At 43.1% G+C, this 15,351-nt stretch overlaps 1 protein-coding gene across 1 annotated transcript in view; it reads left to right on the forward strand.

Annotated features, from left to right (window-relative positions):
* Positions 1–15,351, forward strand: part of DNER (delta/notch like EGF repeat containing) — a 317,674-nt gene that overhangs the window by 238,084 nt on the left and 64,239 nt on the right. Inside the window, exon 8 of the mRNA XM_047082312.1 lies at positions 13,528–13,752. Within this exon, the coding sequence (XP_046938268.1) occupies positions 13,528–13,752 (225 nt within the window). The remainder of the gene's footprint in view (positions 1–13,527; positions 13,753–15,351) is intronic.

The following is a 15,351-nucleotide window of genomic DNA, read 5'->3' on the forward strand; positions in this document are numbered from 1 at the left end:
GGCTAGCTTTCAGGGCAAATTTCTTGTTGTTGTTCACGTCAGAGAGAATGGCTATATGGTTTGTGCAGGATTCCCAGCCTCTTGGGGGTTTCCAGGTTCCTCTCTGGTCTCCTACAGTAGCTTCTGGAGTATTCTTTCTGGTTTACTCTTGCCCTCTACAGTCTGATCTCCACACAGTAGGCAAAGTGACCCTTCTAAAATGTAGATCCCACATTTTCACTCCCTGCCTCTCAGATCTCAGGTAATTGCTCACCCAAAGTGTGGTGTAGGGCCAACACATCCCTGGCAACCTCTTGGACCTCATTTCTTACTACTCCCTGCTTTTCCCACTTCTTTCGAGTGTCATCTGCCTCCCACTGTTCTTCAAACACAGCAGGGGCTTGGGGATTGTCCTCCAGGCGGCACCATTCACCTCAGAACACAAGGCTATTTGGGGCATTTGCACCTGATGCTGTTTTTGCTGGAAACCTTGCTCCGGACTTGACTATGGATCAGTCCCTCAGGCCATTGAGATCTCCCTCACCACCGTATTTGAGACAGCCCCAGTATTCTCTACCTCTTACCTGCCTCAGTAGCATGTGGCACTAGTTAAGGATATCTCTTTACTTCTCTATTGTCTGTTTTCCTCACTGAAATCTAAGGTCTGAAGCAGTGCCTGGTACATGGCTGGTCTCTGTTACTGGAGGTTAGATAAGTAAGCGCCCAAAGAAAACCGCAAAACTTTCTAACTAACCCCCTAAATTTCCATTATTAATAGCCAATTATTTTTGCTCATGTAACCCATCTGCCCTAAGTTTTATCTCTTTGGTCTCTTATCTATTCAGTCTAAACTGGGGAAAAGTTGATTTAACACTCCTCTGACCATTTCCTAGTTATTTTTCATTTTCCTCTCTCTTAGGTCTAAATTTGTCTTTTTGTCCTGCTAAAGAAAAAGTCCTTAAGGTGATTTTTAGCCTCTCAGATGGATTCTCTTACGAATTAAAAGTCACATGGTAAATGCAATCATCTTGGGTCTGTTACATCGTAGGGGTTTGTAATTGCTTTTCCTAGATGTTCTCCCTTTTCTCTTTATCTTGCATAACTGTCTGCTTTCCTAGGACCAGAACAAGTGTGGTCCCAATTAATGTTTTCCATAATCATTGGCCAAAACCTCCTCTCTCATTCTAATATCATTTGTCTTCCTTGTCTGCCCAGCCAAATCTCGGGCTTTCTCTGGGCCCAGTGCAACACCCAGCTCTCCCGTGAGGTTTTGCTGGTCCACCCACCCCTGTCACAATCCGTCCTTCTTTTGAATCACTGATGCGCTTAGAGCCCGTACCACACGCTCATCCCGGGCAGACGGCCTGGGCAGGTCCCTCCAACCTCACACCAGGCTGAACCATTCCATAAGTGTTTGGAGAAAGAAGAAACAGCCTCAGGTTGTCTGTTCATCATTCTAGATGTGTCCTCCTGGTCTCTTCTTTGAAGAATAAGTTCTTTGAGAGTCGAGATACTTCCTTCTCCTTGCTTCCCTTTGCTGCTCATCGAGGCACCGAGATGAGCTAAGTTTCGTCCCTTCATCGTGATTCAGTGATTGCTCATTCGTGTATCTGTAATCAAAACCGCTAATGACTAACATTTACCCTTTTCATAGTGCCTTGTAACAGATCTGTTAGAATATGTCTTCTGTCACTCATCTCTTCATTCATCTGTTCCTTCATTCTGTGATTATTTACTGAGTGGCCACTATGCCAGGTGCTGGGGCTCAAGGCTGAGGAACGAATGTGGCTCCTTCTCCGGGAAGCGTATGTTCTTGTTGGGGGTGGGGGACTGATGATAGACAAGTAAACCAACACAACTGTGTCATCACAAATTTGGCAAAGTGCTACGAAGGCAGTGATCGGGGTTCTGTGATCCAGAGTAAGAAAAGGATACGTCCCCAGAATGGGGTGGTCAGGGCAGACCCGCCTGTCTAACATGAAAGCCAGGAACGAAAAGGTCAAGTGTAAGCAGGTGGGAGTGGCAACTTCCAGGGAGTAGAAGTGCCATGTGGCCAGGCTCTAGGTGGAGAATGGCTTGTCGTTTCTGGGCGCTGAATGGAGGCCAGGCCGGTGGGGCCAGCTCCTAGAGAAGGCGGGGGCACAGTGTTCATGCCATAGTGTTACCCCAGCCGGGCTGTACAAATTTGATTCTAAGAGCAATCGGAAGCACTGATAATATTTAATTGTGAGCAAATGTTCTTACTGTTTGTAGGGGTAAAATAGACTTGGGAATCTCATCCAAGGAAACTGTTGTAAAGATGAGGAAATAATTGTGGCTTTGACTGGAGCGGTGGCAGCAGAAATGAAGCAGTGTTTGCGTTCAGGAAGCATTTTGAAGGTAGAATCTATTAATATCCACTGATTTGTTAGACATGGGGTTGGGGGACAGGAAGCAACCAGGTACGTGGACCATTTGCCAAGACAGTGAAATCACGAGTTAATATTTAAGTGACAGCATCAGCAAGAATGCCAGTATCGTGTAACCCGTTTCCCCCTTATTAATACTGCAAACTTCTGACATCTCCATAGCTTTCTAGATCAAGTGACTTCATGGTCTAGCAGCTTGAAATGGTCCCGGAATGTTTCCTTTGGTTTCAAATATCTGATTTCCATAATGTGTGTATATCAAGGGTGTGGATTTCTTTATTCACATGTAACAAATGCTCAGCAGGCATATTCATATAAATACTGGTTCAGATCCAGAATTTGAAGCAACAGTCAACTAGCTAAATGACAGTGTTGCAGTAACCCCTCTTCCCTTAGATTTTTTTTTGCATAGTCCTGTCTTGTTTGTTTTCCATTTTAATCCTCTCATCTTTCACCCTTTTCTAAACTTTCCCCGTGTTGCTGTGAGTTGTTCTCCATCTCTCGACTGCTGGCATTGTTTCCGTGTGTTTGAGTTTTTCCCTGGGGCTCTTGTGTTTTCTTTCCAAGGTTTTCTGATGTCTATCGTATGAAGTTTGTATGACTAGAAAGAGACCGTCGCAAACAAGGAATATCACTGTCTTCATTATCCTCTCTGCACCTGTCGATTAACATTATTAAACAACTTTTCTTTTTCTACCCTTCAAGTAGGATTGTAGATCCAAGTATATTTGCTCATTAGGTTCCAGTTGGGACCCCATGTTATTTCTCCAGTGTGGTTCATTTATTAATCTTTTAGTCATTTCAGAAACATTACTATTATTATTTTTATTACCTGTAGTACCATATTGCACGAAGCAGTATTCCCTTTGTCCTCCATGTTGCGGAGTCTCAATGTGCCCGTGAAAGGGGTTGAATCCAAGAATGTTAAAGTTTGTTTTCCAGCTCTCTAGCCTTTGCCATCGTGACTGATTTGGTTTGCATATTCTGCGAGTGGAATTTTCAAGAAACATTTACCTTAAGAGATCATTATTGATAGATTGACTTGTCAAAGCTCTAAAAGAGTTATGTTGATAGGAAGTGAAACTTTACCACAGGCTATCTAAAATAATTGCTTTTAGAGTTATAGCATTTTGCAGGAACAGGCAAAAGCTGAGAGGTTCCTAGGATTGAATGTGGAGTTTGGAATTCTTTGTATGTAGTGTGTGTCTACGTGGAGAAACCGAGGGGGTGGAGGGGAAGGGAGAGGCAGAGGAGAAAACGGGGGAATGAAAATCTTGGCTCATTTTTGGAATGTTTCTTGGAAAGTTGATGTCTGTACTGGCTGGAGTCTCAGCTGAAGATGGGTCTTTTCTACCTTAATGGTGTACGATACCTTTCTGTCAGCACTCACAGAACGGCATTGTGCTCTGTAAATTCACGCAGAAGTGCCCTTTCTAGTAATCTTTGTCTTAGCTTTGAGTCACAGACTTCTGTATTTTTACATAAGGAAATCAGACCCCTAAAACACTGTATCTGTGTTGGGATCACTTACATAGGAACTCATTTGTAGATCTAGAAATTGAATATACATTGTTTCTTTACCTGGACTACAGTTCAGTTTTTGAGACTACAGTTCAGGTAACATTCAAGCTTTCTGTAGTCAGTATCCTGTTTACAAGCCAGATTTGATTCAAAATTTCAAGAACTTACATATTCACCTGTGTGTAACATGTATTATAACAAGACCCATAAACCAGCCAACATCTGGCCTTGATGGGCCAGTTGGGAGGCCATGCCTGCATTGGTTGGCATGTTGGCTCCAAGTCTGGTACTTGGGTGATTTTAAAGATGACTTCTGGTTTTGTAAGAAGTTGGTAGTACATGTGATATGTTTATTCCTTAGAACTCAAGTTTAATAACCATATTTAAAAAATATCCCTCACGTGGCATTGGCAATACTGAGAACCAGTTAGTCCCAGAACATTTCAAAAGCACAGAGTTCAAAATTTACAAGTGCTAAGTGATTTCCATTTTCTTTTCTTTTTCTTTAATTTTTTTAGGAAGAGAGAGAGAGAGTACAAGTGGGAGAGGGGGCAGAGAGAGGAAGAGAGAGAATCTTAAACAGGCTCTGCAAGGAGCCCAACGCAGGGTTCCATCTCACAACCCTCAGATCATGACCTGAGCCAGAATCAAGAGTTGGACGCTTAACCAACTGAGCCACCCAGGGGCCCATGATTTCCATTTTCTTTTCTTTTTTTTTTTTTTTAATGTATTTTTGAAGGAGAGATAGAGAGAGACAGAGCGTGAGCTGGGGAGGGGCAGAGAGAGAAGGAGACACAGAATCCGAAGCAGGCTCCAGGCTCTGAGCTGTCAGCACAGAGCTCGATGCGGGGCTTGAATCCACGAACCGTGAGATCATGACCTGAGCCGAAGTCGGATGCTTAACCGACTGAGCCACCCAGGGGCCCCATGATTTCCATTTTCTAAAGCCATCTTAAAGAATTTCGGATACTGATGGGTTTTATCTGGCTGTAATTTCTTTTGCTAGCATAGCACCTTCAACTTTTCAAATGCTTGGAGACAAATTCTCTTCCTAGCATGAGGCTTAAGAGCACAGATGTGGAGTCATACAGACCTCAGTTTGAATTTTGCTTTTCTCACTTACTAATTGATGTCCCTGGACTAGTTCCCTGACATCTAGTCTCTAAGCCTTCTTCTGTCCAAGTGGATAATAGTAGACTCTGATTGAGCCAGTAGTTGTGATAAATCGAAATAATAGGTACCGATGGCTTAGCATAGTGTCTAGTATATAATAACAACTCAATATTTGCTATTATCACTAATAATTATTAATCATAATAATATTAGTGGATACCACTTAATTATTAATATACGATAAATTGATTATTATTCATAAAAAGATTCCTCTTCCTTTTCCTCTATTAGTATAACTATTTGGCTTACACAGCTGTCCTCTCATCTCCATTTTTAACAAATGAGGAAGCTAAGACCTGAAAGAAGAGTTACTTGATTTGCGCTGACATGGTTTACGAATCAGAATTTGGTTTCGTGGCAAACAATAGGCACTCCAGATAATTGTGGTTTGATTACTGTAGCTTTATCCTAAGCTTCGGAGTCAGCTAGAGTAATCCTCCCAGTTTGTCTCTTTTCCTCTTTCCAGCATGGTTTTGGGGTTTCTAGGTTCCTCGCATGTCGATACAAAGTATAGAGCCACCTTTGTCAATTTGTACAAAAAAAATTATTTTCCTTTGGTTTGTTCTCTATCTTAGGGGAGATTGCTCATTATTTCACTGTTAAATGTCAAGGTTTTCGGGGCACCTGGGTGTCTCAGTCAGTTCAGCATCCGACTTCCACTCAGGTATCTATCTCACGGTTCCTGAGTTCAAGCCCCGCATCGGGCTCTGTGTTGACAGCTCGGAGCCTGGAGCCTGCTTCGGATTCTGTGTCTCCCTCTCTCTCTGCCCCTCCCCTGCTGACACTCTGTCTCTCTCTCTCTCTCTCTCAAAAATAAAATAAACATTAAAATAAATGTGAAGGTTTTCATTTATGCCCTGTCAGATGGAGGAAATGACCTTCTATTTTAGTTTGCTGATAGTTTTTCCCCCTTTTACAAGTATTGAATGAATGGACATTGATTTTTTGTCAAATGATTTTTGACACATCCGTTGAGGTAACTGACTTGTTTCATGTGCATGTGTAAAGAATTTGCGATCTGGCTTGGGTATAGTTTTATATTAATATTCATTAGGTCAAGATGGTCCATAGTGTTTTGAAATATTGTAGACACGAGCTCATTTTGTCAGTTTATTCTATCAGGTAAGAAGAAAGAAGTCCTTCTCTGATGGGATCTGTTTCTCCCTCTGGCAGTTTTTTTTTTTTCTTCTTTCATGTATTCTAAAGTTCTCTTATTAGGTCTGCACATTGAGGGTTGTTATATCTTCCTGAGGGATTGTCCATTTTTTCATGTTGAATGTCCCTCCTTATGAGTTTCTCTTAGGGAACATGTAATTAGGTCGTGCTTTCTTTGCCCGTCTGACGATCTTTGCATTGTTAGTCATTTCTTTTCAATGCCGTTATCAATAGGGTGGGATCTAAGTTTACCTTATTGCTATTTGTTTTCTATTCATCTCCTATGTTCTAGGTTTTATTCTTTCTTTGGGAAAATTGAGTATTTAGAAATTATTTTTTTCTCTTCAGTGGACTTTTTTAGCCATATCTTTGTTTTTTGCTGTTGTCTTTGGTTTTGTTTTGTTTTTTCTTTCTTTTTAAAAAAATTTTTTAATGACATTTATTCATTTTTGAGAGACAGAGACACAGAGTGCGAGTGGGAGAGGGGCAGAGAGAGAGGGAGACACAGAATCCGAAGAAGGCTCCAGGCTCCGAGCTGTCAGCACAGAGCCTGATGGGGGGCTTGAACCCATGAACTATGAGGTCATGACCTGGGCTGAAGTCAGACGCTCAACTGACTGAGCCACCCAGGCACCCCTTAATTTCTTATTTTTGTTTAGTGGTTGCTCTGGGCATTAAAGTAGCTAATGACAGTATAATTCTATCAACTTCCTTCCTCATTCTTTATTCTATTTTTGTTCTGTATTTTCCTGCTAAGTAGGTTATAACATCATAATTCAGTGTTGCTAATTTTGCTTTAAATAGCCAGTTGTTTTTAAATAAAGAAAAAAAAAAGCTTAGCTAGCCCCAAATGTACCGTTTCCAGTGCTCTTTATCTCTTCCTATAAACTTGAGTTTCTATCTGTTACCATTTATATTCCGCTTTAATAACACTCTTTCATATTTTTATGGTAAGGTAGATATGTTGGCAACACATTCTCTCAGCTGTTGTTTACTAGAAAATGTCTTAATTAACTCCCATTATCTGAAGTTATTTTCCCTGGACATAGAATTCTTGGAGATAGGTTTATTCTTTCAGTACCTTAATGAGATAATTTTATTGTCTTTTGCCTCCATAGATCCTAATCAAAAGTCATCTGTAATTCTTTTCATTGTTCAGTGTATGTATTTTGTCTTTTCTTCTGGATACTTTTAATCTATTTTTTTTAATCTAATTTTTGGTGATCAGTACTTTGACTATGATATACTTGCTTGTTTTCTTTGAATTTACCCTTCCCGGGGTTCGCTGAGCATTATTGTCTCTGGCTTATTTTTCTACCAAAGTGGGAAAAAACTCAGGCATCATAGCTACGGTCCAGACAGTAGAATGAATGAAGGGATAAAATGAAGTTGCATGCCAACTCTCTTCTAAGGACGTTTCTCAGAAGCAACCTCAAGAGGTTTCCATGTATATCCCATTATCCAGAATGTAGGTGCAGGCTTACGTCTAGCTGCAGAAGAGGCGGGTGGATGTAGCCATTATTCTGTGCAGCTTTGTGACCAGATGCACAATTGCAGTGAAAGCAGAGGAGACAAATATCGGAGACAGCAAGCCCTTTGTGCTGCACGTCCTCTGCTACAACAGGCCCTTTTCTGCCAGCCAGCAAGTGACAGAGCTCTGACAGATCCTGGATTACGTGTTTTCACATTCTCGGCCCTTCTGCTGCACCCCAGACCTCGAGCGTTACAGCAACAAGTACCAGTCAGAAGCTTGGATTTTGGAATCAGATTGCCTAAGCCCAATCTCATCCCTGCCATTTACTAGCTGTGTAACGTTGGCAAGTTACTTGGTCTTTCTGTGCCTCTGTTTACCCATTTGAAAAGGAAATAATAGTACTTAGCTCATAGAATTCGTACTAGGGTTAAATGAGTTATTTTAGCTAAAACACTTGGAACGGTGCCTGGTATGGACAAGTGTTTTCCATTAACAGACACTGTTTCAGCAGATTGCCCTTTTGAGCCTGTGCAGAAATGCTGCCGGAGATGGCCCCGCCTCTCACCTCTTCCCTCAACTGTTGGCTCTAGGACCCCACCTCCACTTGTCAGCCTTACTGGACGACCCAATAGCTGTGCACGTGTTTTGAGATCAGCGTGTGAACACCACTCGATTCCAAAACGCTCCCTCTGGGATATATCCGGGGACTCCACCCTGAAGGACTCATGCACATGTGAAGTTCGATTATGTTGCAGAGATTGGCTGACAGGCCGGCCTCTCTCCCGTGCCCTGACCACAGACTCTGGGTGTACAGACAATTTGGAATTTCCCCAGAACCACTGCTTAAAGGAAGGTGAATCCAACATTTATTGAGCCCCACCTGCCATCCTATTTAATCCTACGCAGCAGGGGTCATCCTTATTTCTTATGTAAGAAAATTAAAGCACAGAATGATTAAGTACTTTGCCCAAGGTCACACAGCTAGTAAGAAGATGCAAACTTTGGTTTCCTGGCTTTGCGTTTCTTGTGCTATGCAACTTTGTCTTTTTCTCTCGTGGGAAGGTCCTTTAAGAGGTGGCTAGGGAAGATGTGAGTCATTTACAAAGGATGTCATGTCATTAAGAGGATGACAATTGCTTAGGTGATGGAAATGGAGAATTTTCTGGTCAAAGCAATGGTGTCTTAGCTTGGGCTTCTATGACAATACCATAGACGGTTGGCTTAAACAATAGACATTTACTTCTTATAGTAATGGTGGCTGAAAATCGGAGATCAGGGTGACAGCACGGTCAGGTTCTAGTGAGGACTCTCTTCCAGACACTGGCCTCAAGTGTTAGCATCCACACCTGTGAATTTGGTTCCCATCTGTATGCATCTGACCCCTACTCCATGTCCTCTGCATCATATCTCTTTCCCTGAGCACTAGATCTGTAGTCAAGGGAGTCCTGAACAACCAAAGTGCCTCAGATCAACACGCACAGAGCTGACTTCATCACTCTGCACTGAGAGTCTCCTCCTTGTTTACCATTGCAGTTGGTAACAACACCATCCACACTGTGCCCCAGTCTGGAAACACATTATAATTATAGCTGCTTCTTACTGAACGCTTATTATTTGCCAGTCACTGTGCCAAATGTTTTCCAGAGTTTTTCATTTAAGCTTCATGAAAACCATATGTTGTAGGCATTATCATCCCCATTCCGTGAATACAGAAACATGAGGTCAAGGATGATTAAGGACTTGCCCACGGTCCCACAGTTACTAGTGGGCAGAGATGGTATTCAGCCCCAGTTCCCTTTGGCTCCAAAGCCTGCGCTTAACGTTAGGTCACACAGAGAAGGCGCATATACAGGGGCCCACAGACATGTTTTACTTGCCCGAGAAATGACTTACCAACAGCATTTTAATGTGTATTTATTTTTGAGAAAGAGAGAGAGAGAGAGTGCGCTCCAGAGTGTGAGTGGCAGAGGGGCAGAGAGAGAGGGAGACACAGAATCTGAAGCAGGCTCCAAGCTCTGAGCTGTCACAGGGTTCGAGCCCACAAGCCAGGAGATCATGACCTGAGCCGAAGTCGGGTACTTAACTGACTGAGCCACCCAGGCGCCCCCCTCCCCCGACTTACCGACATTTTAAAATAGGAGGGGTTCAAACAAGAATCAAGATTTCAGATATTTCTTGAACATTCAGAAGATCTGGCAACCGGATCCACCTTCCAAATGGCACGGTTGGCCTCAGGTGAGTGACAGCCACCCACTTTGGAATGCACTCCAGGAGCACGCGTGCCGCAGTTTGCCACCGTCCCTCCCGCTCCTTGCTGTCTGTCTTCCAACAGCCCCACTTCCTTCATCAACACTACCTGCCTGACCCCTGCTGAGTTTGAATTTTTGGCTCCTGTTACCTGGTTTCTCTTCTCTTTCTTTCCCCCGCCATCTAATTGGTGCCTGAACTGACCGTGTTGCTTGTGAAAGCATTTATTGTCGGTCTCACATTCTTCATCCCTATTGCTGCAAATTGTTCCTCATAACCTCTCACCCCAATTACGCCGGCAAACACCTGGTTTCCTGTCTCCGGTCTTGACCACCACTAATTCGCCCTCCACATTGCTTGCAATTAGGGATATCAACAAAACGTGAATAGATGACGTCCTGTGGCTTCAGAATGAAAGGCGCCCTCGTTACTGAGGCACACAGGACGGTTGGTGCTCTGGCCTCTGACCAGTGCCCTCATTTATGTTGACTTTCCCACACTCCTCTTGGCCTTATTGAGATATGGGCTCGCCCCAGTCACGACCCTTCGCATCTCCTTGCGTATTTACTATCTTTCTTGCTACTTGGGATATTCTATGTGGATTATGTGAATATCTGTAATGGAGTATATGGACTTGAATCTCGTGATTGCCTTTCTAAACTTTGTGTTGTTGCTTTTTTTTAACTTTGACCTGATCGATCAGTCTCCTATTTCTTTCTCCATCAAGGTACACACAGGATAGAAAACAAGAGTCTTGGTTGTGTTTTTAGATCCCGACGGCTTAATTGGCCCATTGCTGATTTCTGTGCAGTGGAGCAAGTAGTAGGAGCTCAGGCGTTGAATCCCAGCTCTGCCCTCTACTAGCTACATAGACCTGCCCAGGCTACTTCGTGTTTCTAATGTCTCATCATTAAGTAGAGTTACTAAGAGTTCTTTTATCATACAGTTAGGGCGGGCTTAGATGACATAATGCACGTAAAGGCTTAGCACCAACTGTGCATGTGAGCCCCCAGTGGATGTCATCTGTTGTTATTATCACCATTTTTATTGAATTCATTTATTCCGCATTAGATCAGGAGCGGTTTTGGGAGTTTTGCTACATATCCTTTTAGAACTCACAACAACTTTATGAAGAACATAATTTCAGCTCTTTTCTGGCGGAGGCAGCAGGTTAGAGAGGTCAGGCTTGCCTTGGTCGCTGTTTGTCCTATGGCAATACGTATTAAGTATCTCCTTTTCAGTCAGAGTAAAATGGAACACGTCTCATGAAAAATGGAGTTATATTCCACTCCAGGCCATGAAGGGACTCCTTGGGGAGTTCAAGGGTTATTAAAACTGATGTAGTACATTTTTAATATGATCTCTAAAATTAAAAAAAAAAACTACTGGGAACTTTATAAAATGTTGAATAGTATTGGATTTTGAAAAAAAAATTTTCTGTTTGGAAAACTACCAGGTTGATTATGCCTATTTATGAGGGATGCTTCAGATAATGAAGTCTGGGAGCTATTTTTGTTTGTTTAATATATTCACCATGTCTTTAACGGTAACAACAGAAATTGCCAGCATTGCTAGGAGTTCTGCGTGAAGATGGGGAAATACAAACTTAAATGTAGACAAGAGAAGTTGAAGAGAATATTGGAATAAAAACTATTAGTAAAATTATTTAACTTTCGTTTCTAAAATTTGAACAACCTTCATTTAATTTTCAAGCTGCTCTTAAACTGGTAGAGGAAGGCTAGGTTTTACTAAAGCATTGTCAAGTCTCTGCATGGACACACAAACCTTCAGACCCACATATATGTACATACATTTTTTTAAATTGAGAAATACTGAAACATACATACAGAAAACAGAATAGAAATCACCCACATAATTAGCACATTTATCTTATTTATATATATTTTAAAGTTTATTAATTGGGGTGCCTGGGGAGCTCAGTCTGGTTAAGCATCCGACTTCAGCTTAGGTCATGATATAGCAGTTTGTGGGTTCAAACCCCACGTCGGGCTCTGTGCTGACAGCTCAGAGCCTGGAGCCTGCTTTGGATTCTGTGTCTCTCTCTCTCTCTGCCCCTCCCCTGCTCATGCTCTGTCTCTCAAAAATAAATAAACGTCAAAAAAAAAAAAAGTTTATTTATTTTAGAAGGAGGGCATGAGTGTATGCGGGGAAGGAGCAAAGGGAGAGGGAGAGAGAATCCCAGGCTGGCTCCGCACTGTCAGCACAGAGCATGACTCGGCTTGAACTCACGAACCATGAGGTCATGACCTAAGTGGAAATCAAGAGTTGGACGCTCAACGACTAAAGCACCCAGGTGCCCCCACAATTAGCACGTTTAATATTTTTAAAAATTTTAATGCTTTATTAAGGTACAATTTAGATATCATAAATTTCATTCATCTTAAGTATACAACTCAATGCATTTTAGTAAATGTATCACCGCAATGCGATATTGGAACATTTACATCAACCCCAAAGACTGCTCATGGCCAAAGTCAGTCCCTCTTCCCACCCAGCCCCAGGCAAACACCGATCTGTTTTCTGTCTAGATTTGTTTTTTCTGGACATTTCTTATAAGTGGAGTCACACAATATGTGTTGGGTTTTTTTAATGTTTATTTATTTATTTATTTTTGAGAGAGAGAGAGCGTGTGAGCAAGCCTGGGGGTGGGGGTAGAGAGACAGAATCCCAAGCAGGCTCCACACTGCCAATGCAAAGCCCAAGCCAGGGCTCAACCCCACAAACTGTGAGATCATGATCTGAGCCGAAATCAAGAGTCGGAAGCTCAACTGACTGAGCTGCCCAGGTGCCCCTTGCCCCTGTGTGTTGTTTTTTTAACTGCTTTCTCTTAGCTGGTGTCATTTTTTGAGGTGCATCCACACTGTAGCAAGAGTAGAAGCTTAGCTCCCTTTTACTGCTGAGTAATATCCCATTCTGTGGATACAACACAGCTTATCCATTATGGTAACCAGCTTGAAAAAAGGTGTATGTTCAAGAAACCGCTAACCGTGGCTGCTTCTAGAGAAAAGAATGGGGTGTAAGGGATATTGGTGGGAGATTTTTTTCATTGTTTACTCTTTTATATGGGTTTAACTTTTTAAATTCAGAATTATATCTTTTTTGAAGCAAAGCAAGGGATGTCTTTCCCCCAGCAATGTGTATGAAATAAGAGAAAGCCCTCCACTTACCCCAATCCCACTTTCCTGAAGGTAATCATCATTAATGTTTGGCATCTTTCTAGACTCTACAGACACACACATACATATACACCTGTTTACTTGTAAATACTTTCATGTCCCCGTATGTCTGTACATCTAAGTAGTCCTGTGTCTTACATTTCAACAAACTGGGAACATGAGCTTAATATTTTAACCCACGGTCCACAAAGCTAAGAAAACCTGCCTTACCCGGGTCGTTGGGTGATCCGAACGCGGAAGCCGTTAAATGCATTGATCAGTTCACAGTGGGGGAAAAGTGAAGAAGTATGGACCCGGTCTCCTAGCTATTCTGTGTGAACACAGTTTAATTTTTATTTTTTTAATCCTTCCCGGGGTCTGTGTTTTCCGGCAGGGTACTTCGGATCGGCCTGCGAAGAAAAGGTGGACCCGTGCGCCTCGTCACCGTGTCAGAACAACGGCACCTGCCACGCGGACGGCGTGCACTTCACCTGCAGTTGCAGCGCGGGCTTCACGGGGCCCACGTGCGCCCAGCTGGTGGACTTCTGTGCTCTCAGCCCCTGCGCGCACGGCACCTGCCGCAGCGTGGGCACCAGCTACAAATGCCTCTGTGACCCAGGTGGGTTCCCTCGTGCACCGCAGGTCTTTTCTGTCTCCAGTCTCAGACTTGTAACTCGTCGTTTGCATCCGAGCAGACGTTGGCTCGTCGAGTGCGTTCGCTTGTACGTGTAACTGAACGCCGCTCGTTTATGACACACTTTCTCTTTAGGCTTATGGTTGGCAGGGCTCGTGTTTTTTTCTTTGTTTTTTGTTTTTTGTGTGTTTTTTTTTCAGTTAATTGTTTTTATTTATTTTTTTCATTTTTTAAATATAATTTATTGTCACACTGGCTTCGATACAGCACCCAGTGCTCATCCCAACCAGTGCCCTCCAAAAAACACCCTCTCCCTCTTCGTGAGCAGTTCACAGTCATTGCGGAAAAGTAAGAAAATCCAAGTAAGCAAAATGAAGAAAATTAAAAACAGGCTTAATCTCATAACAGCTTAATTATTTTTTAACGATTTACTAGAGGTCACTCCAGAGCTTTTACTGGATTCTGTGTCGTTTAATACTGTGTTCTTAGGTTAATGGAGAGTGTTTTTCCATCCTAATAGGCATAAAAAACAGGACGCAATCCATTTAGAATTTTCTCATCTATTTAAATTCTTCCTCTGTGCACAGTGTGTGTCATGGGACCTGTGACGCCCTGTGCAAATGTGCGAAAATCCCATCATTTATTTTCCAAAGATCCTCTGCATTTGACTGATTTTTTATTATTGTACATTTTGCTACTCCGAAGTCAGAGTGGGTCACCAGTCAAAATGTGTATCTGCACAACCTACCTGTGTGGTCTGGAAAGAACACACATGGGCACCTCTTCTGTGTCCCTTCTCTCCTGCCTGCGTCTCCACACGTGCATGAGCTAGCCCTACGGAAGGCTTTGAAGCGTGATTCCTTTCACAGGCGCCTGGCCCGTCGGTGTGGCGGCCACTTCCCCGGTTTTGCTTGAGTCCTGGTTCTGCTCGTGCCTTCCACCCAGATGCCTGCTCCCTGTCACCCCGTTTCAGCCGTCATCTTCTCCTGGGCTGAATCAGCTTTCCGCCCCCTAAAGTCCAACAGTCGGGGCACCTGGTTGGCTCAGTCGGTTAAGCACCTGCCTTCAGCTCAGGTCATGATCTCTCGGTCTGTGAGTTCGAGCCCCGCATCGGGCTCTGTGCTGACAGCTCAGAGCCTGGAGCCCGCTTCGGATTCTGTGTCTCCCTCTCTCTCTGCCCCTCCCTGGCTCGTATTCTGTCTCTCTCTTTCTGTCTCAACAATAAACATTTAAAAAAATTATGAAGTTCAACAGTTACTTTCAATATCACTTGTCTGGTCTTTAAAACATATTAATTGTCTTTGCACATGTCTCTCTCCCCACTGGGGGTAGGAGGAAGTTATTTTATCAGTAACCTTGTAGCAGCCCCAAACCGCCATGTAGTGAGCACGAATCTTCCTAGGTTTTTGGTGTTTCACATGTCTGGTCCTTTCAGTGCCCTCCCTGCAAGGTAGATGGCGTCAAGCCACATCTATTAAATATGCCTCCTGTTTGCTTCAGTCGTATCCCGGTGGCCACATACCCAGAAGGGGACTGAATGCAGATTCCAACCCAGGGGCCGTGGCTCCACGCCCAGAACATGCT

Source organism: Lynx rufus, unplaced genomic scaffold (assembly GCF_022079265.1).
Source record: "Lynx rufus isolate CCGP_SWC_20201006 ecotype Redwood Valley unplaced genomic scaffold, mLynRuf1.p SCAF_2, whole genome shotgun sequence".
Taxonomy (NCBI): Eukaryota; Metazoa; Chordata; class Mammalia; order Carnivora; family Felidae; genus Lynx; species Lynx rufus.